This window comes from Saccostrea cucullata, unplaced genomic scaffold (genome assembly GCF_032062105.1).
Source record: "Saccostrea cucullata isolate Sc308-1 unplaced genomic scaffold, CSIRO_AGI_Scuc_v1 ctg1367, whole genome shotgun sequence".
In the NCBI taxonomy this organism is placed as follows: Eukaryota; Metazoa; Mollusca; class Bivalvia; order Ostreida; family Ostreidae; genus Saccostrea; species Saccostrea cuccullata.
In genome coordinates, this window is record NW_026940215.1 from 24933 (window position 1) to 47693 (window position 22761).

At 32.9% G+C, this 22761-nt stretch overlaps 1 protein-coding gene across 1 annotated transcript; it reads left to right on the plus strand.

Annotated features, from left to right (window-relative positions):
* Positions 1-13065: 13065 nt before the first annotated feature.
* Positions 13066-17719, plus strand: LOC134254978 (uncharacterized). The gene is made up of 4 exons (XM_062737516.1): positions 13066-13671; positions 13913-14128; positions 14266-14301; positions 15261-17719. Exons 1-4 carry the CDS (start codon positions 13068-13070, stop codon positions 17717-17719), a joined length of 3315 nt encoding a protein of 1104 aa, XP_062593500.1. The 5' UTR covers positions 13066-13067.
* Positions 17720-22761: the final 5042 nt, after the last annotated feature.

Sequence of the window (22761 nt, forward strand, 5' to 3'; positions counted from 1 at the left end):
CTGAGAGCTGTTTAATTTTCTCTTGTAAATGCTGTACCATCTCCGTGAGCTGGACAAGTGCAGTTTGCTCGCTACTCATACTGGATAAATCTCTTGCACTTCTCATGGGAGCAGAGAAGGTCTGATTCGGCATCACAGGTACAGAACCTGTACACAAACTCACAGGTACAGAACCTGTACTTGGACCAACAGGCACAGAACCTGTACATGTACACGAGCTTACAGGTACATTACCTCTACAAGAACTTACAGGCACAGAACCTGAACATAAGCGTAGAGGTAAATGAGTTCTTGCGCAAATGTTGTGAGCTGATGTTGTAATTGTGGGGAATGAGGAAAACATATGGGCACTCTGGTTTTGATGACAATAAACAGGACCTTGAAAACTCACAGTACAAGGAACTGCATAAGAGTTTACAGGTAAGGTAGTGCGACAATTTGAACCTGTACATGAACTCAAAGTGCTGTGTATATGAGAGTTCACAGGTAACCCAGATACTGGACTTGCTGTCTGTGTAATGGAGGGGCCCATGTGAGTACATGTACTGGGGGCTGCAGGTATATACGTACTAGGAACAGCTGTCGGCTCTCTAGGCAAACCTGTACATAAATTCTCAGCAAAATGTGAGCAAACAGGTACAAAAGGCATCTGAGTTGTTGGATCACAGGTGTGAAGATGGCTCATTTTAGGCGTAACTACACTGTGTGTTGTCTGTGGCTGCTCTGTGGTAGTACTCACAGTTACAGAAACTGTATCTGAGTTTCCACTAAAAAGTGTAGATTCTCTATCCCTCACAACGTCTGCCTGAGAACTCACAAGCATTAAACTTGTATCTGAGTTACGTAAAAATTGAGAGGCTTCTTTATTTGAATGAACAAGTGGCTTAGTTCTGTGCATGTCAGCTCCTTCGCACGGTAATTCACATTCGCTTTCATTTTCTCTTACAGTATCTACGGAGGAGCACGAAATCCGTGAGGTAGATCTAGATTCTTGAAGACCACGACGCCTCCGTCGACTTCTTCGTCCTGCCATTGTGATTTATTTTTATTTGGTGTTTACCTATTAAAATTTTTGTTTCTCAAACACAGACAAAGCGTTGTTATGATTCGATCACCGTAAACTTAAACGGATCATTCAATCACAGGACCCGTAAATTTAAACGGATCCCGCCGTGGATGCCAAAATTGTAACGCTTCGGAACGCCTGCCTTGTGTTGAGAACAAAAACTTCGATGTAAAGTTTTATAATTTTATTCAATAATACATGAACAGCGAAAATAAATAACAATGTTTGAAATTCACACAAGTCTCAACCCTCGGGACATAGATCTAAGACCAAAATCAGTACAACTACTGATATAGAACTGGGCAACTGGCACTATTTGCAGTAATGTATAATTTAAGTAAATTCCCCCGACCAAAATAAAACGTAAAGGCTCTCTATAAATGACTTATAATTAATTTACAAATAAATATTCCCGCTACTAGTTCAACTACTAGCACGCAGCAGAAATATTTCCTAACTCCTAAACTGGACTAAAGAAGATAAAATAACTAGTTCACAACTAGTAATTATAAATAAAACTAGTACAATTACTAGTAATATAAATTTAGCCTAACCTAACATTACTTATTATGTACTTCAGTCACACAGATACTGAACTAGTACACACCTTAAATTACTCTGGACAAAAACAGCAGACCTTTCACTAGGACGCAAAGAAAACGAGAGAGCCAACGATATTCAGCATCCGAATATTTATAGAATTAACAAAACCCGCAATAATTCATAACCAATCATAACTAATAATTCCATCCCGTAAATAATAATCAACCAATCAAATATCATCATCGTCCCGTAATGAAATCTCACTCTCGTACATCGTATGTAAAATTATTACAATACATAAATAAATTAAATAAACATAAAGTTACACTTCTAAAAGCACATTTAACACTGTTTAACATTTAATTTAAAAGAATTTACAATCAAATCTTCCGCCGAAATAACTCCAGTAAAAATAGATCACCGTGAAGCATCACGGGAAAATACACAAGTAAACAAAGTATGGCGGCGGCAGAAGTTTCAGTGAAACCTGTGTGCTCGAAGACGATAAAAACATCGATCACACGACAAATAAGGTAACTATAAGATAATCCTAAATTACAACACAACTTTAGAATTACGTAAGTACAATTCAGCCAACAAAAAGCGTGTAATTAAATAGGAAGACGATGTCTGACATTCAACACATCGAAACACAAGAAAAACGGCATCTTCGCTACATGTAAACAACCAACAATTAAGAAATAAATCAAATGGACATTTCAATATTTTACAAGAACTGATGGATGAATTGAAAGTATGCATGAAAGTGCTTTAGAAAAATACCAAGATAAAAAAAATGAGATTCATGAAAAATAGGGGGAGGGATCGTTACATAAGACTCCTTTGACATCTTTAACAATGCTTTCTTATATTATACTACGTATGCCTACTTAGTAATGTAGGTGTAACTTACCATGGATCAGCAAACAATCTAGACAAAGTCTAGGCCCCTAGCCTTGCCTAGCACGATTTCGTAAAAAGAGTTGATTTTCACGATCCCCATAGTCGTAACAACTTTCAGTCAGAAGTTCGTTTGATGTAAAGCTCCAGCAATTGTCACATGATGTTTTCAAAGACACAGATAGCAAATATTCTAAATTTTGAACTCGATCTACTTTCTCTCGACGGATGTAAACATCAACGGTGCTACATCATCAAGTTATACGTCATCAATTTGATTTTGGCAGTCATTCATGTAGTTTCGCAGGGGAAGTATCAAATTTTTGTTAATACGAAAGCCGTATGAGATAAATAGAACATCTATAATTGTGCTTTTAAATTGCGTGACTCGTTGAAATGGTGTATATTCGCTCGGCAAGCCTCGCGAATATATACACCATTTCAACTCGTTGGATAAAGCCAATATCAAATCACACAATATAGATATCCTCTATAAATCACTTATTCTTTAAATGACTAAATGACAGTACACCTCATGTAGCTCTGCATTATTCTATGGTCACAATGGGATAAGTCTTCCAGTTTTCCGCACTTGTTTTCATTAATCAACAATTATCTATTAAATTAACAATTTTAATATAAACTACCCTGTTTCTGTTGATCATGAAAAAGAGACCTAAAGCTGATTAATGTCATTTACATGTAGCTATGGTTTGGGTTAAACGGATATAGAAAAAGAAGATAACTTTTATTATATACTAATAGTACGCGAATTTAAGAAATCAGGGTCGTGTCTGATGAGATAAAAACGTGAGTATTACAACCCGTGAAATTAACCCCCTATACAGCTTTTTTCAATGTTTACAAGTTTGAACTACAGGTGTAAAATAAAAATAGCTTGACCAAGGCATACACAAAAAAATTCGGAATGGTAGATACATCCATTGTTTTTCCGGCACGAATATTGTGCAGTCTTTTCTTGCTTTACAGTGCAGTTTAGTTGTCATATCTTTGCTATAAACTCAAAATTATCATGGGTCTCTCTCTCTCTCTCTCTCTCCCTCCCTCTCTCTCTCTCTCTCTCTCTCTCTCTGTGTGTGTGTGTATGATAGATATATATATTAAAAGAAACACATAATTTTGACTCAGTATGTAACTTGAATAAAATGATCGAGCATTGTCATGGCATGTGGAACACGTGCACGAGTAAAATCCTTCACTGTTTGTATTGAAGCATATTGTATTTTTATCCTGCTTTAATCTAGATTTGTCTTCATTCACAATTGTATCAACATTCCTGTTTGAAAAAAATGAGCATGCGCAAGATACTTAATTTAATTAGCCGATAAACAGAATTCTATCAACATTCAGCGGAGATTCTTTTTCTTTCTCAATAAGAATTTGAGTCTGACAAGAAAACATATGGGGAGAGGTGCTGCCATACTCCAAACCTCTTTTCCAGGGAAGGGAAAGGGAATATACATATAGCTGGCCTAAACCAATACTTGATATCACGATTACTTAACTTGGCGGAACTCTTTTGAGATGGAGGAAGGAAACGTTTTTTTGGATTAGGGCAACTTCCCTATTGAATACAATGCAAGATCGATCATTTTAAAATTTATAAGGACACATAAGTAAAAAAAAAATCTTTGTCAAATTCCTTGCTTAACAATCTCTGAACTTTCATTTTTTGAGAGGAGCTAATCTTAACAAGTTAGATTTTGAACGATATTGTTATCTTACAATGTATCGGACTCTTCTTATTACATTTTCATTAAAAATTATCACATTTTAAAGCTGACAAAATATTCTAAACTTTCCTTTTTTACAATCTACTATTTGGAGTTTAATCTTTGGCAATATATTGTACTTTCGGTACAAAATTGTTCGAATCATTCGATTGTCACTACTGTAAACAATATCATTTGCCTATGATATCTTACGAGATTTAGAACTTTTCGACTCCCCCACAAAAGAGCGGTAGTAAATTAGATAACTGTGAGGTACTCGCGATATTATATAAATATTGCATGTAGTTGAGAGTTACATTGAAATTTTCACTCCAAGAAAACCTTTGTCAACCGAGGTGCAGCCGACAATGGTTTTCGAGGCGTGAAAAATTTCAATGTTACACTCAACTAACTGCAATATTTATTATATAATACTGAATGTTTTATACAAATATATATAACAGTGAACCGTGCACGCATACATTCTGCACAGTCGACATTTTTTGGAATAATACCCGTCTTCAAGCAATGTTGACTGTTACTACGTTGGAACGGGTAATACAATTTTCAAACAAATGTTTCTCGACCAATCAGATTCATTTAATTTACATGAAAGTATAATATTACCTACTATATACATTTTTTATAAAAAAATATCAAGGAAAACGTATACCTGCATATTATTTTCTAGCTCGTTCAGAACATATTATTTACATGTATATATTTGAATATTATAATAACATTATTATTATTAAATATTGAATGTAGTTGAGTGTAACCTTGAAAATTTTCACCCCAAAAAAACATTGTCAACCGAGGCGCAGCCAAGGTTGACAATGGTTTTCGAGCGCTGAAAATTTTCAATGTTACACTCAACTACATGCATTATTTATTGTATTGTACTGAATGTTTTAAACAAATACATATAACAGTGAAACGTGCTCGCATAAATTCTGCGCAGTCATAATACCACCCGTCGTCAAGCAACGTTGACTGTTGCTACGGTAGAAGATGAGGCTTCATTATTCAGCCGGTAATAGTGTTTTTAGCAAATGTTTCTCGACCAATCAGATTTAAATAATTTACATGAAAGTATAATATAATATAATAATATCCCTAATAGAGAATATCAAGTAAGGACCACTGAAATACCAAATACATTTTCTAGTACTTTAGATAAGAAAATTTCAGGTCTCAATGACCATGTTAGCTTTCTCTAGCTTTAGCTCTGCATAATACATTGTTGTTTTTTTTTTATTTTAGTTTGGTTTCCATTCTAATTTGACCAAGCTAGCTGAATTTGAAATGTTAAAAAGTAGAATTGAGACAAAATAAACAAATCTAAGACTTACAAATCTATTTATCAGACCTCTATTAAGTAACAAAACTATAAATTCCTAAATCTGCATGATTGCCACAACCTAAATGGTGTCATTTATTGAAAAACGATTCAGAGAATATGAGTCTCTCACTTGGGTAAAAAGAAAAGCATGCGCAAATTTAGGGGGTACACCCAAAAAAAGACAGGCGGGCCAACGGGAGTAATGGAAAAATTTTATTGTAAAAACTCAAAAAAATTCTTTAGACTGGAAATGAAGGTTTTCCACACAGTCACACATACGAAGTTTGATGAAATATACTGAACTGTTTCTTTGAAATTTTAAAGAGAGCACAAGGTTTGCAAAGAGAGGTCTATTGCCTATGCTATGTCTATCTTCGCCAAAAAAGTGGGAGACTAATCCCCCCACCCCCATGAATTTTCCTAGGTTTGCTTTTCAAAATAGTGTCAAAGCTTCAGAAATTTTGCATTACTAAGTATTTGATGAAAGATGTACATGTACTAGCCTTATATAGTTAAGACCACTTTTTATAAAAATATTTGGTTGCCCTATCTCTCGACCTACTGCCTAGAAATGGCCCGACTCAGTTTTTTAACATCCCATTACAGGATATTTTTTTTCTTTTTATTCCGTCAACAAATATTCTTAAATGTTAAGGATTTTTTTTTTGAATTCTGTAGCAGCGCAGTTCTAAAGGAGACATCAAAACATTTTTCTGTAAAAGTATAAATTATATATACAAAACATGCATTTAATTATGCATATTTATTTTATCTTTATCCTAAGAACTTAAAATCTGATCAAAATATAATGTACTTTAGCCATTTGGAGAAATGTTTGCATTTTGATCTTATTTCACTAAAGGTGGCTGGACAGTCCCCTTAATACACCTGTATGCTTCGATGCGAAAAATGCATTTCATGGTCCGATGAGAACCAGTCAAAGTACTGCGTAATAGTTTTTTAAAGAACTATTTGGAACTGTGAAGTACAATCGAACGAAACTTCTGTAAATAAATAACCATGTATTGCATTCCTTTTTGAGCTGAATTTAAATTTACAGAATACCGTGATGTAAAATAGAGATTTCTTGGTTAACACTTTACATACTTTACTGAAATGAAATTAGCAAGAGTGATTTACTGCAGAACTATCTCCCAGTAGTCCAAAACACGCAATCGCATTTAAAGTTCTTCGTATCATAACTGGTTGAGTCTAGATATCACGGGCCTTACATAGTTATGAATACGATATGTCTCTAAGGATAAGAAGAAACCCAATGGTATACATTTTTTCCGGAATTTCCGTTATCATCGTTGATAAGAAAAACCATCTCAATGTTTTGTTTTTAATGCATTAAAAACCGATTTGAATATCATGCCCAACGTAACTGAATTAATTTATTTTCGTAGATCAAAAGAATGGCTGAAAACTATTTCTATTCAATCAGTATTTTCACATAAAGGAAATAATTATTCATAAATATAGAATATTCAAAGAATCGTAAATAAATATTAAAAAAACTAAAGAAAGAGTAATAAGAAAATAGAAAATTATTGGAAATAATTAAAATAGTTGAAAAATTGAACATAAATGAGACTGATAAGGACAGATACATAAAATTTAATATTTACATGTACATATAAAAACATATAGAAAACAACACTTGATAAAATGTAATCTATTTAGCTATTAATACAGAAATTACCAGAATAAAAAAAATCAAAAGGTAAGAAAATATGAAACATTTTCAAAAATTAAAAAAAAACATACCAGCATTTATTTTCCCGGCGCTGTTTATATGTACATGTATCCTATAAGATATTGATACTTCCTTCTGAGTTTTTTTACAACATAATAATTAAAAATAGGCTGTTGAAAAAGTCACTTCAATGCAACAAAATTATAACATAAAACATGTACCAAAGAGAACTATGAGAAAGGTAAAAGAATATAGTACATGTACCAAAAGATATTGATACATTTCATTGAGTACTAGACATATAAGACATATATTTAAGATACCAGTATCAAAGGCTATTGATACGGTCTACTGATTACTACAAGACAGGTAAGAGACCAGGGGCCCGTTTCACAAAGCCTACTTAGGACTAAGTTCTATCTTAGGAAAAAACTTTTTCCTAAGTTCATTACTTATCCATTTCACTAACCTCGTCTTATCTTAGGAAATTCCTAAGTTATGTCGTAACTTAAGGACAGGTAAATCGATGACTTAGGAAGAAACTAAATATTGCGACTGCATATCCAAGACTTCTTATGGAGATAGAGGATGTCTTTGGTAAGAGAAATTCCAATGGACTATTAGTATATGAATGATTGTGTTTTCTAAAGGTTAAAACCGCATTACTTTGCACGGAATTATTAGGATTTCAATAATTAACAAACATGTGTCAAAATTAGTCCAAGGTATATAAAAATGTCCGTTCAAAAAAAACTGGAGCTGGTGAAATAGATGTACACATGCTGGAATAATTCCCCATCATTTGAAGAGCACGCCTTTGTAAACATAAAAAAGCACATGATTTGATCCATAATGATTTATAAATCCATGTATACATTATGACTTTATCTACATGTACATGTATATCTATATATTATTACTAGTATTTTATTCGATATTAGATTAGAATTTGAAAAATGATATTTTGAATAAATGGTAACGCTTGTTCTCTTTCTATAAGTAGATGATTATTGATGAACCACCATATACTGTTGATGTTTCTCCCAAGAATTGTTGCATCTATCTCCTCTAGGGTGTTATTATTGAGGGGACACAAGCATAACGCTTTTTTGTTGTCTATGGTATTCTATACATCAGTAAAATTTTTATCACCCCCTCCCGTGCTCCTCCAGTTCCTATGAGATTATAACCAGTTTTCCTCTCCGTTTAATAAAATGAATAGCTATGCATGAGAGCGGAGAAGTTATTTGAATTCTTTGGTCCTTATAGTTAGAGGAGGAGATAAATTACCTGTCATTAGTAAGGCACAACTAAAGAAACGACTAAGGAAAAATTTAAGATAAGATTGTTTCCTGAAACAGCTGTGACAAATCTTAGGAACTTCCTAAGTTATAACATAGGCATACCTTAAGTTATGTTTTACAATATATCTTAGGAAACGTTTGTGAAACAGGCCCCAGTACCCTAGGCTATTGATACAGTTCACGGAGTACTACAAGATAGGTAAGACTTTACTACCTTTATGGGCTATAGATACCGTCAACTGAGCACTACAGCACTGCTAAGTTGTGCAAAAAATGGAGGAGTTCGGGACGAAGACTAGGACTCTGAAGATATAGCGTGGAAATAAAAGTTTTAAAACATGAACGGACGAATAGACAGACTAAAATTAATATCCCCATTTTGTGAAAGCTTAGTACAAAAATACAAATAATTGTGCCAAAATTACTCATGATATTAATAACAAGGGGTTTTGTTTGTCTAAGTAATTATTTATAGTTTCTTTGCCAATTCATTTTTATACATTTTTTAAGAAGGTAAATGACGCAAACTTAGCTTTATTTTTTTTCCTGTTGTATAGAATCATTTACTCCGTGGCTTATGAAATTATGTTTCTTGTAATTTTAACATTTTTACAATTTTATTCATGATATCTTTATACATGTAGTAATAGTAATCTCTCTCTGAGTCTTACACACATCTTCAATATCTATTGCACACATATTCAAATTCTGTCAAACTCGAAGTAAAGAAACATGATAGGTTTCTTGTTCAAATGGTCAGTTATACTGATTTAGCTGCTTTTAGTGTTTTATAAATTATAAATTGTCCTATGTATAACATTAAAAAAATATTTTTAGTACTTTAACGTTCGTGTTTTTTTTTCTATTTTTTTTTTATTCAAATACCTTTAAATGGGATATGCTGAGGATGAAAAATCAGGTGTTGTTAAACTTACACATTAGTTATATTCAATACGTTACCGTGAAAGGTAAAATTGAAGGGCTCCACTATGATTTGTAGACATCGACAATTAAGAGACTTTTCCTTACAGTTCATAATTTGTGCTGATCATTCTATTTATTTTCGATCTTGAAATGAAATTCTAAAAATTCAATGGGGAAAAATGTATCATATTTAGTGATTATGCAAAGAGTTTATTAGTTCATATAATGAAAGGAAACTACACTGGTTTTACCAATTTAATCAATTGGGCTCAATTTCATAGGTTGTCTGTTTCCAAGGTTAAATAATTGATAGTGTCTTTAAATCCCTTGTTCTGTTTTCTTTTTTATTGATGAAGTACATTTAATGAATAACTAGACATGACTCAGTATTTGTACACACGCATGATAATTGTTCTGTAAAAATTAAAATATCTAAAATGATTTTCAGTGCAGAAATAGAAGTAAGCAAGGTATTTTTTTCAACTTCCTTTTTTCGAAAATAAAAAAAAGGTTCAAAATCTTTTTCCTAAATGATCCGTTGCTGAACCATTCTAAAATGGTTTTCAGAGAAGATATTTAACGACTTAATTAAATAGTCATTTACAAGGCAGTTTTAAAAAAAAAGTTGGGTCTTAGGATACTAACAATCTTGTTTCATATATATTCTTCTACCTTTGTTTTGCTCATATACAATATACTCAACAGTTGTTGAAGGAGAAATATATATTGACGCAAGTATTCAAGTATTCAATTTTCTTTCTGTGAAGACATTTTCATCCTTCAAAGTATTGTGGAGAAATCAAATATTCATACTTTTTACTATTTTAGAATCCATTTTTATCTTAATATTAAATGTTAAAATCAACAGAAACTCTGATAAATTTTTAGACATAAATCACAGGTTAAACGTTGTTTCATGATTCTTTTAACTAATTTTATTAATTCTAATTAATCAGTTATAAAACTGAATAACAACAAAAATTTTTGGTGTGTATTAAGTTTATCTTTTTCCAATTTTCTATTGCCATAATATGTGTCTGTTTTAATGTGTCTTATGAGAAATTAAGCATAGCTTCAGGATTTGAAAGAATGAAAATAAAAAGAATAATTAAAAACCGCGAATAGATTGGAAACTTATAGTTTTAATTAAAAACAAAACCAGAGAAATTACCTAAAACCGAAATGAATATCAAAAACTTTAATCAATACAAAAAATAAAAAAAAAGAAACGTAACTCCTGCAAAAGCATAAGTTATTATATTTTATAAATAGATATTCTTATGTTAGTGTCAATTTACGAGGGTTGATCCAAATGTAATGTCACAACTTCGATAAAATTTCTTCAGTCGACGTGAATTAACAACATTTTACATGATGGAAGCTATATTTATTTTAAATCAGTCCTAAAAAATTCAAATTAAAATGATTTATACTTTTCAAAATATCGAATTAAACACAAAGTCGATTATGGTAGTCGCCGCACCTAAATAACGCCATAAAACGGATATGCACCGTCACACACTTTTAAAAACACATTCTCATCGTTTTATTAAAAAGAAAAATATTCACATATTTTATAATTTTAGAAACATTTGGCAACAATTCTACAATTTATTTATAATTTTATCTTTCATCAAAATTCTTTGAACAATACCATAAGACAACCTTTAAAGTGTCTCATGTCACTCAAACTGCCACGAATCTCTTTTATGACAACGTCGACGCCATTGAACGTGTCCACCCGACTTCCTATCTTTCGGTAATTCTGTCCCCAAATGATCATTTGATTACCCATGAATCGCCCAGAATCTCTGAAACCATCTATGAACGAGTCTTTCGTTAACATTCTTCCTCTGCGAGTCTGATTTACCATCATAACTGTTTCTACTTGTCATTTCCCGATTTTGAAGGAAAAATTCATTACAACTCGTTTCGGTGTTTTATACCATTTCGACATTTCCTTTCTGCAATACATTAGATATAAACAATAGTGTTAATTATGAAAAAAAAGCAATGCCGCCATTTAATTTCTAACTAAAGATTAGAAAATGTCCTAAATTTTGTCTTTTAAAATATCGGACGATTAGACGATTTTTTAGAGGCTTTTTTGAATGTGAAAGTCTTTTTTCATTCTAACAATATTAACTTTAAAACGTGACGTTAAGTTGTGACGCGGCGACACCCCCTATGTTAAATGTTTTAAACATCTATAAAGTGAATTCAATTGAACTTTATTAAATGAAATTTTCAATTTTGATTAGATTTATGTTTATACATCTTTTGGTGCATTATATCTGATAATATGACACCAAATATTAAAGATATAGAGACTATGAATTACTTTTGGATCAACCCTCGTACATGTATTTCCGTTTATTATTTTTTTATTTAATATAAGTACTTTTTTCGCAGAGGTAGATAATACAATTGAAGCTGCATTGTTTTGTTTTTGTAGCATTATGAACGCTGTGTCTCCCTATTTCCTAAGGACTCCCTGTTCCCTAAAGTCTAAAATGCAATTTATAAAATTTTCAGAAGCTTGAAAAAAAAGATACTTATACTAAAAAATAAAACACTTTATAAATAAAGTAACTTGTATCATGATTTAGAAAAAAAAATTAAACATTTAATCTTGACTCTGTGTACCTAGATACAAGTAGACTTAATATAGATATACGGTTTTGAATATTACGGGGATCCATAATTAGACTGCGTCATCATGGCCATGATAATAAAAACGAAGAGCGTCTCTTGTCAGTGTAAAATACGAATCTTTCTTCTCCCACTTTAAAAGAATTAACGTGAAAATTGACATCAAATAAGGTACGTTTGTTTTATTTTAAGAAAAGAATAAAGGTTGAAATCTAACTCTACCTTTAATTTCATTAAAAAAGATGTGAACTTTCGTTTTATAAAATAGAAATGCATATGTCATTCCAAAGAGGAAGTGATAATTCAACGTTTGACTTAAATATACAGCCTACTTGAGTGCACTGTACTATTGTATCCTTTAAACAAGATAATCACCTAAATGTTTTCGAATTTTAAACATGAAAATAATATCACTGACTTATTTTCCCCCAAAAAGTGTAAAGAAAGGAAAAGTATGGAGGCCTGTTAATGACATTTTGAAAATACATGTAACTTGAAGCATACGTGAAAGAAAAAATAATTTATATAGATAAAGTAAAAAAAAAAGCATCATTAGGATGCATAATGGGTCTGTAAATTGTACCTATTGACTAAATGTGTCCAAAGGGATCTGCAACTGATATCCACGAAACTACTTGATTTTTAGCATACATACCCATAACACATCAGTACATGTACATGTAACAGTTTTCATGTAAAAACTTCATTTTTGTATTTTAGATTAGAGTCGGTAGTAAAAAACACCATATCTGTGTCAAATACGCATCTATCATGTATTTTTCGAATCCTGTTTACTATCATAACACTTAAAGTAAGCTTACTTGACGACTTTCTAAGATACATATTGTTCCATTCAATGATTGGCGTTTTTTTTCATTCGAAGCATACTGTTTTTCAGACTAAAATGGCGTGTTCTAAGTATATTTCTACGAGAGAGACAACAAATGCTGCCCGTGTTTCCCGGTTATTGTTGGATCCCTGTACTGACCTATTCAGAGACATTCTTAGAAACCATATTCCAGAAACACTTTTTTCTGGTACCCTTCAACAGGAGAAAGGTGTTTTATTCCCGTTATTACACAAAGTACACAGAGAGAAACTTTATCCAAAATCAGGTTATTTCAATGGAACGTATGGAGAATTTGATTTGTCCCTGTTGTATATTTTACTTCGAAATTTATCAGGAATTCCGCCTCACCAGAAAGGATGGGCTAAATCACCGGACCCTTCAGACCGATCTGTTTCTGCAAATATAGACAGAATAAGAGAAATCAGAAATACTTATTGTGGTCATGCAGTCCGTGTCTCTCTATGTGATTCAGAATTTCAGAAGCTTTGGAAAGAACTTGCAATTATGATCGGTGAACTCGAGGGTAGTCTACCTGGAGGATGCACGACATACACAAATGCTGCAAAGATGATTAAATATGATACTATGGATCCTGAACAGGAAAAAACATTCCTTGACATCATCGATCAACAAAATCAAAATGTCCAGGATCTAAAGGGTTTGTTTTTGAATTGTTCTTAATGAATAAAGGACTAAGTGTTAATATACATTTAGAAATTAATTAGTATCATTTGAAGTACAATTATATAAAATCTACATAATTAATCAATGACATTTTTACAAAATGATTTTGATACAAAGCTGTTTTCTGTTAATCAACTTTTTTTTTTAAAACGAAAAAAAAGGAAACATCTAAATTAAAGATAACGCAGTAAGCTTTGAATTAAAATTCCTTTCAGAGGTTACAGGGGTGTTGAAAGAAGAACAGGAAATGCTTAAGTCTAAAATCAAACAAGAAAGAAAAAGGAGGAAAACAGAGCAAATAAAACAACAAAAGGAAGTTTTTGAATTGGAAAACATTCAAATAAATCAAGGAACTGAGATATCAAAACTGAAACATGAGCAAAAACGCCAGAAATTTGAACTTCAAACTCAACAAAGAATGCAAAGAACAGGTTAAAACATTGATTTAATCAATCTTGCAAAATTGGGTGAAAGGCACGGATAAATTTATTTTTCCTTTACAAAAATTTAGAAATCTAAATTTAGAAAAATCGATTTTGACTAATTATTCGTAATTTTTCTTCAGCAGAAACACTACCAGATTCCGAAAGAGACAACATTCTTGGTAAGCATTGAAATGAATTTATATGTTAAAATAATGAACATGTATAACGCAAGTGAGTTAAGGCTACATATGGAGGTTTATATGCAAAATATCTAATTAAATTCCATAATTGCTCTACCTACTACACAGAAAATGCTTAGACTTGCTTTCTAATACATTCATGGTACGCACGACATGCGATAGCCAGTACACATTATGACGTCATACTATGACGTCATCGACCTCTACTACACAAGTTTATAAGTAACATAAACAAAATCGCTTCGGCGCAAGGGCATACCTTACTTTGTTTAACAGAAACAAGGTATAAAAAGACGCAGGATATTCAAAGGATTTAAGATATTGCTGCACAAATGTCGGCACTGTAATTGTTTAGTTACTATTCATGCAGTTTTAAGTTTAAACAGGGTAAAAATTCACAGTCCAGTGTAAGTTTCCTAAAATTTTTATCGATTGAGAAAGTGCATAGGATTTGTGCAGCAATTTCATCAATTTTGATAATAATCTCCTTAATATTATACATTGTTTATTTTAAATTAGATAGGATATGCCCTTGCGCCGACGTGATTTTGTTGATGTGATTCATTACCTTGAATGGGAGAGAACAATGACGTCATAATATGACGTCATAATGTGCACTTGCATTAATAAACTGTGGGTACTTAGTATGTATAAGAAAATTTATTTGAACTTTCTCTGTACACAAAATATACCATTTATAAATTTTTATTAGCTTATTTGCATAGAAATATCCATAATTAGCCTTAACTCACTTGCGAATGAAAAAGAAGTGCTCTACATTTTTTTTTATTTTTCTACATTTCTTCGTCGTATTTGATTAGTAAATTAAAAGATATAAGTTAGCATTTTATTCTCAATATTTATTGAATGCATGATACCTTACACTTTAATCCTGTACCTTGAAAGAAATATTTTTTTTTTCCATTTCTTCTTTTAAGCAACTACTTTAGCTGTTTTGAGAAATAAAGACCTTAATAAGGTCAATATTAGAACATCGGGAGTCCAAAATACTGTGGAAAAACTCAGAAAGAGCCACATCGCTATACTGACAGGAAAAGCCGGGACTGGCAAAACCACCACTGCGTATCAAGTCATGCGTGAGATGTCTGATCCATTATTAGAATTTCCTTTCACGCCTGTTTTTATAAAATCTCCAGAACAATGGGATAAAGTTATAAATCCTGCATATCGATATATCGTTTACCTAGATGATATTTTTGGTTCAACAAATCAAGATACAGGAGCAGTTGAGAAGTGGAAAAATCAATTCGATATAATGTTTTCATGTGCTAAAACTGGAAATATCATGGTGTTGTTTGGACTAAGAAAGAATGTATTAGATGAAACAAGGAAGAGGTTGGAACATGCAATTTTCCATGATGGAAACATAATCGATATCTCCTCAGAAGAAAATTTGACAATGAATGATAAAGTGAAAATGGTTGAAGTTTATGGGGACAAGTGTAAATTTGAAGCCTCGGAACTACCTGGTAACAAATTTGCAAGGTACTCTGAAATGAATGGATTGAATGCTAACTACAAACTTTCTTTTGCTGAGAAGTGGGAGATTCTTTCTGCCAAGCCGTATTATGGATTCCCTTTGACATATTATCAGTTTTTTACCAGACAAGAGTTTTTTCAGCTTGGTCCCTCTTATTTTCATCGACCCAATGGGAGTTTGTTCGAAACAATAGAGGATATGCGGCGTTCAAAATCAGGAAATATGATTGAAAAGGTCAAATATTGTATCTTATGCTATGTATTTATTCATGGGAATATTGAACCAAATAGTGTTTCTGAGGCACTGTTTAAAACTATCTATGAGAAATTGAGGATCAACAATATCCTTGATATTGAAATAAAAGACGCAATCAATGACTTAAATGGTTTGTTCTTGTCAAAACTAACCACAAAACATCCTTACGAGTTTTCGCATGAAACTATTTTAGAAACCGTCTTAGTATCATTTGGACAATTAGCTCCAGAAATTGTGATTAAACGTTGTAGTAGGGAAAAACTACATGAATTGATCCGTTCACAGAACTATGATACAAAACCCTGTGAAGTTGTTCTGAAGATTCCAAAAGCTAATTATGAAGATCTGACACAAAGACTATTACGTGACGATGATGGTGACGGGGAAGCAATACAGGATACATTTCAGGTGGCTGTAGATATTGTTCGGCATCCGGCATGTGAAGACCCTGGGTTTGTTTCTTTTTTCTGTAATCGTGGAGTTTCTGACAGATTGTATACCGTGTACCGCATTCTCTGTCGTCGTATTGTTGTTACAAGTTTGGGACACGAAATTGTATTTCGGGAACTTCTAGGGCGTTTTGGTCCTCATCAAGAAAATTCAATCCAACAGATGGATGAATCAAATTTTAAAATAAGTATAAAGCGTATTAAAAAAGTGCTCAGTTGTAATTTCAATAGAAGAAATGCATTGAGGATTATCGTACCGTATATCTGCAAATATCGTAATCGACCTAAAATACTGTCTCTTCTACGTTTAACCACATACGCCGGCCTTTCTATTCTCCATTTTTGTGTTCTTCATGGATTTGAAGACTTGGTAGACATGATACTGGAGATACTCACACCGACAGTGACGGTAGACAATTGGTCATGTGTTCATCTTGCTGCATATGCTGGAAGATCATCTATATTGCAGAAATTAATAAATCTTGGACATGATATAACAAAAAGAACGGTGGATGGTAATTCGGTGCTACAGACAGCTCTATTAGGACTCAGATACGGAGCTCAGGATGTTATTTTCCCGTCGTCCCTCAAAGATAATTATGATTATTGTGATTCTTTGTTTCGCAACGTTTCTGTATCATTTCCAGGTAGTAATGGTTTTAAAAGTATTCTTGAAGATTTGCTAACAAAAGCACCCGAAGTTTATGAATCTGACCTATATATGGCTGTTGATAAATACAACAACAACGTTATGCATTATCTTGTGATGCATAATTATGGCGATATTTTAAGATGCCTTCTAAAATATGACAAAATGTTAGTCTTTCAACGTAATAGCAGTGATCTGCCAACGACATTACACGTAGCAGTGTATCTAGGTAGACCAGAAATGGTGAAAAAATTGTGGGAAGAGGGAGTTCGTCCTGATAATTCTGATCTGCCTCTTATGGAAACTTTTAATAAAGGTTCATATTTTACCAACAGAGTGGTAATATTTGGACAACGCGTAGATGTTCTAAAGGAAATAAACGATGAAATATATATCAAAGAATGTGCTGATGTCAAAGACAATGGGGTGTTTGATATGAAACTGAAAGCAATAAGGGAGGTGAATGTTATCTTCGGAAGAATTGAGGAGTTTCAAAGTGTACTAAGTTTTCTCCAAGAGAAGATCATGAAGATGGAATTGTAAAATTGATGTGAAATTGACAAGTCCTTTTTCATTTACACTTTTATATCAATGATAATTCTCAATTTAACTCTGATATAAAATAATATTATCTTTGGTGTTATTAGATGAAAAAGGCAAAACCTAAAAAGTCAAATATTGAGATGTCCCGTTATTTCAAGTAGACGTGCTTGAATGACAAAAAAAAAAAAAAAAAAAAAACAATTTAACAATTGATCGTATACTTAAATGATTGTATGGAAGAAGGGAGAATTGAATGTCTATATGTTAAGGACCAAGGTGGAAAATACAATCTCGGTACCTATTAATTTGTATTATTTACTCTTTCAAATGTTTCCATATATGACAATATTTCAACAAGGTGTTCTACACATATCATTATTTACACACACACACACACACATACGTGTAAGAGGTGCCAATTCAACATCTGAACTCCCCACCCTGCAAATGGACACTAGCCTTAATATCAACGCTATTCAGAAAAGAAAAACACCATACGTATTATTTAAGTTTAAAGATTGTAGTTATCGGATGCAATTGCTCTATTTTTAACTTTGACTCTGCACCTGCTAAATGAGCACCAGAGTTACACTCCAAATGAACACGTCTTTTACACCCAATCAACTGAACATTTTACATACACACTATCAAATAAACATCTGAAATACATATACACTCCCTCAATTCAACACTCTTATTACACTGTAAAAATTAGAACCTAGTGTCTCCAAAAACGGCATAAACAGCATAAAACTTTGGCGTTCCATACTCCTCTTCGCTTTGCACAGATTCAAGGAAAGTTACAATGTTTATGTAAATGGGTATTGACAAAATACATGTAGTTTCTGAAGAATGGTCTTTCTGTCTTTTAAGTTTCTGTGCATCGTATTTAAAATTGTATTTAAACAAAAAGTAAATAAATAAACTAAAGGAACTGTGAGCAATGGGCTCACTAAATGATACCCCCGCCTCCCATATGTGTATAAATGGCAGTGTTCATGTTTTGCTATGGGAAACCCAAAATATGTATTGGATCAAAAAGTAAAATAGGAGGTGCACAATGGTAATAAAGATTCTGTGAAAGTTTCATCAAATTTCATTCAGTGGTATAAGAGGAGTTGCGGATAAGAGATGGGTACCCCAAAGCGTAACAGACGGACGGACGTACAGCTAGACGGACGGACGGACAGACGGAATTAACGATTACTATATACCCTCCCGCTTTTCAAGCGGGGGTATAATAAACAAATCACCCACTGAGGGATTCAAACCTATGAACTTGGTACTACCTCATGACATTCGAATGTGTTTTGACAGACTTTTATCCTTTCAAGGAGGTACATGTATACTGCAAAGGGGCTTTCCCATACAATGTAATCACGTACAAAATTTCAGATTTTGGAACGTATGCTAATAGACTACCAATACTGCAATTGGAATGGATATTCTGGATAATTTATTCAGGTTTAAATGAAGAGTTGTTCTTTACTTTTACATACAAAGTATTCTCGCGACAGTATTTTCTGTCTGGAAACAAATTCGTTGATCCGCCAAGATAGCGACCTTTTGACGTAGCAGCCATCCCAACTTTTTGAAAGTTATTTACATATTTGATATATCAAAATTATATACACACAGCAAACAAAATTAAGGCATATAATATACATGTAGTCTAACACTTGAAGCAGATATATTTCACTGGTTTACATCTTACAGTAAACACCTATGGATGTATTCAAACAGCCAAAATAACACGTGCTCGCCTTGCCATAAGCAAGCCCAAAGTCTTTTGATTAGAAAATCAAAAACACCATACGTATCTTTAAAGTTTAAAGATTGTAGTCATTTGAGGCAAATGCTCTTTTTTAACTTGACTCTGCACCTGCTAAATGAACACCAGAGTTACACTCCAAATGAACACGTCTTTTACACCCATTCAACTGAACATTTTACATACTCACTATCAATATAACATCTGAAATACATGTACACTGCCTCAATTCAACACTCTTATATTACACTGTAAAAATTAGAACCTAGTGTCTCCAAAAACGGCATAAACAGCATAAAACTTTGGCGTTCCATACTCCTCTTCGCTTTGCACAGATTCAAGGAAAGTTACAATGTTTATGTAAATGGATATTGACAAAATACATGTAGTTTCTGAAGAATGGTCTTTCTGTCTTTTAAGTTTCTATGCATCTTATTTAAAATTGTATTGAATCAAATAATAAATAAATAAATACACAAATCACCCACTGAGGGATTCAAACCTATGAACTTGGTACTACCTCCTGACATTTGAATGTGTTTTGACAGATTTTTATCCTTTCAAGGAGGTACATGTACTGCAAAGGGGCTTTCCCATATACAATGTAATCTCGTACAAAATTCCAGATTTTGGAACGTATGCTAATAGACTACCAATACTGCAATTGGAATGGATATACTGGATAATTTCTTCAGGTTTAAATGAAGAGCAGTCCTTTACTTTTACATACAAAGTATTCTCGCGATACTATTTTCTTTCTGGAGACAAATTCGTTAATCCGCCAAGATTGCGACCACTTGACGTGGCAGCCATCCCAACTTTTTGAAAGTTATTTACATATTTTGATATATCAAAATTATATACACACAGCAAACAAAATTAAGGCATATAATATAGTCATAGTCTTCCACCTAAAGCAGAAATATTTCACTGGTTTACATCATACAGTAAGCACCTATGGATGTAATCAAACAGCCAAAATAACACGTGCTCGCCTTGCCATAAGCACACCCAAAGTCCTTTATTTAGAAAATCAAAAACACCGTACGTATTTTTAAAGTTTAAAGATTGTAGTTATCGGATGCAATTGATTTTCTAAACTTTGACTCTGCACCTGCTAAATGAGCACCAGATTTACACTCCAAATGAACACGTCTTTTACACCCATTCAACTGAACATTTTACATACACACTATCAATATAACACCTGAAATACATATACACTCCCTCAATTCAACACTCTTATTACACTGTAAAAATTAGAACCTAGTGTCTCCAAAAACGGCATAAACAGCATAAAACTTTGGCGTTCCATACTCCTCTTCGCTTTGCACAGATTCAAGGAAAGTTACAATGTTTATGTAAATGGATATTGACAAAATGCATTTAGTTTCTGAAGAATGGTCTTTCTGTCTTTTAAGTTTCTGTGCATCTTATTTAAAATTGTATTGAATCAAATAATAAATAAATAAATACACAAATCACCCACTGAGGGATTCAAACCTATGAACTTGGTACTACCTCCAGACATTTGAATGTGTTTTGACAGATTTTTATCCTTTCAAGGAGGTACATGTACTGCAAAGGGGCTTTCCCATATACAATGTAATCTCGTACAAAATTCCAGATTTTGGAACGTATGCTAATAGACTACCAATACTGCAATTGGAATGGATATACTGGATAATTTCTTCAGGTTTAAATGAAGAGCAGTCCTTTACTTTTACATACAAAGTATTCTCGCGATACTATTTTCTTTCTGGAGACAAATTCGTTAATCCGCCAAGATTGCGACCACTTGACGTGGCAGCCATCCCAACTTTTTGAAAGTTATTTACATATTTTGATATATCAAAATTATATACACACAGCAAACAAAATTAAGGCATATAATATAGTCATAGTCTTCCACCTAAAGCAGAAATATTTCACTGGTTTACATCATACAGTAAGCACCTATGGATGTAATCAAACAGCCAAAATAACACGTGCTCGCCTTGCCATAAGCACACCTAAAGTCCTTTATTTAGAAAATCAAAAACACCGTACGTATCTTTAAAGTTTAAAGATTGTAGTTATCGGATGCAATTGCTTTTCTAAACTTTGACTCTGCACCTGCTAAATGAGCACCAGAGTTACACTCCAAATGAACACGTCTTTTACACCCATTCAACTGAACATTTTACATACACACTATCAATATAACACCTGAAATACATATACACTCCCTCAATTCAACACTCTTATTACACTGTAAAAATTAGAACCTAGTGTCTCCAAAAACGGCATAAACAGCATAAAACTTTGGCGTTCCATACTCCTCTTCGCTTTGCACAGATTCAAGGAAAGTTACAATGTTTATGTAAATGGATATTGACAAAATGCATGTAGTTTCTGAAGAATGGTCTTTCTGTCTTTTAAGTTTCTATGCATCTTATTTAAAATTGTATGTAATCAAATAATAAATCACCCATTGAAGGATTAAAACCTTTGCCAAAAAGACATTATATAAACGTGGGGTATCGCTTTTTCCACTCGACCTATTTTGAGCCAATAATATGCACACAGTTTTTAAATTCCTGAGGTATTGAAAGTTTTTCTTTTTTTAAATGAACTTCTTTGAAAAAAAAATGGAAAATTGCAGTTTTAAAGAAAATCCATGTCTCCAATGCTTAACATCAAATAATTTTTGTTTCAAAGAGGCAGTTTTCAAAACAATGCATCCTCTTATAAAAAGCACAAAAACTGGAACATTTTTCTGTTGGTAAATTTACGTTTCGTTTCATGACAAAATAAAAACCGGTATGGAGTGCCCATATACATTTCTTAATTGTGCAGTAAAAATTTTTAGGGGAGAACTTACGTTATTTTCTTTGACTTAATATTTTTATTTTTAACTGCTACAGCTTTAGGGAAGTATGACATAGGAACTGCAACACCCTCTTTGGGGGTAGATGAGTGCGCCCCCAGATTTGCATCAACCATAGAGAAGCTGTCGAGTTCTCTATTTAAATGATTTTGACACGATTCAATCAAAATCAGCATCTCATACACTGAACAGCAGTGTCATGTGTGTTTCACCTCCTGATTTGGAAGTTTACTAAGGAATCACTGTCTAGTTTAGAGAGTTGCCAGGGTATCAACAATAGTGGGAAACATGGGATAATTTGCATAACGGGCGAAGCCCGTTATGCTAAAATTATCCCATGTTTCCCACTATTGTTGATGTCCCTGGCATACTCTCATGACTAGACAGTGATTCCTTATATTT

Coding starts and splice junctions, on each gene's coding strand:
- LOC134254978 (XM_062737516.1), top strand. CDS start 13,068: ATGGCGTGTTCTAAGTATATTTCTACGAGAGAGACAACAAATGCTGCC. Junction 14,129..14,265: donor ACAAAGAATGCAAAGAACAG/GTTAAAACATTG, acceptor TTTCTTCAGCAG/AAACACTACCAGATTCCGAA. Junction 14,302..15,260: donor CGAAAGAGACAACATTCTTG/GTAAGCATTGAA, acceptor TCTTCTTTTAAG/CAACTACTTTAGCTGTTTTG.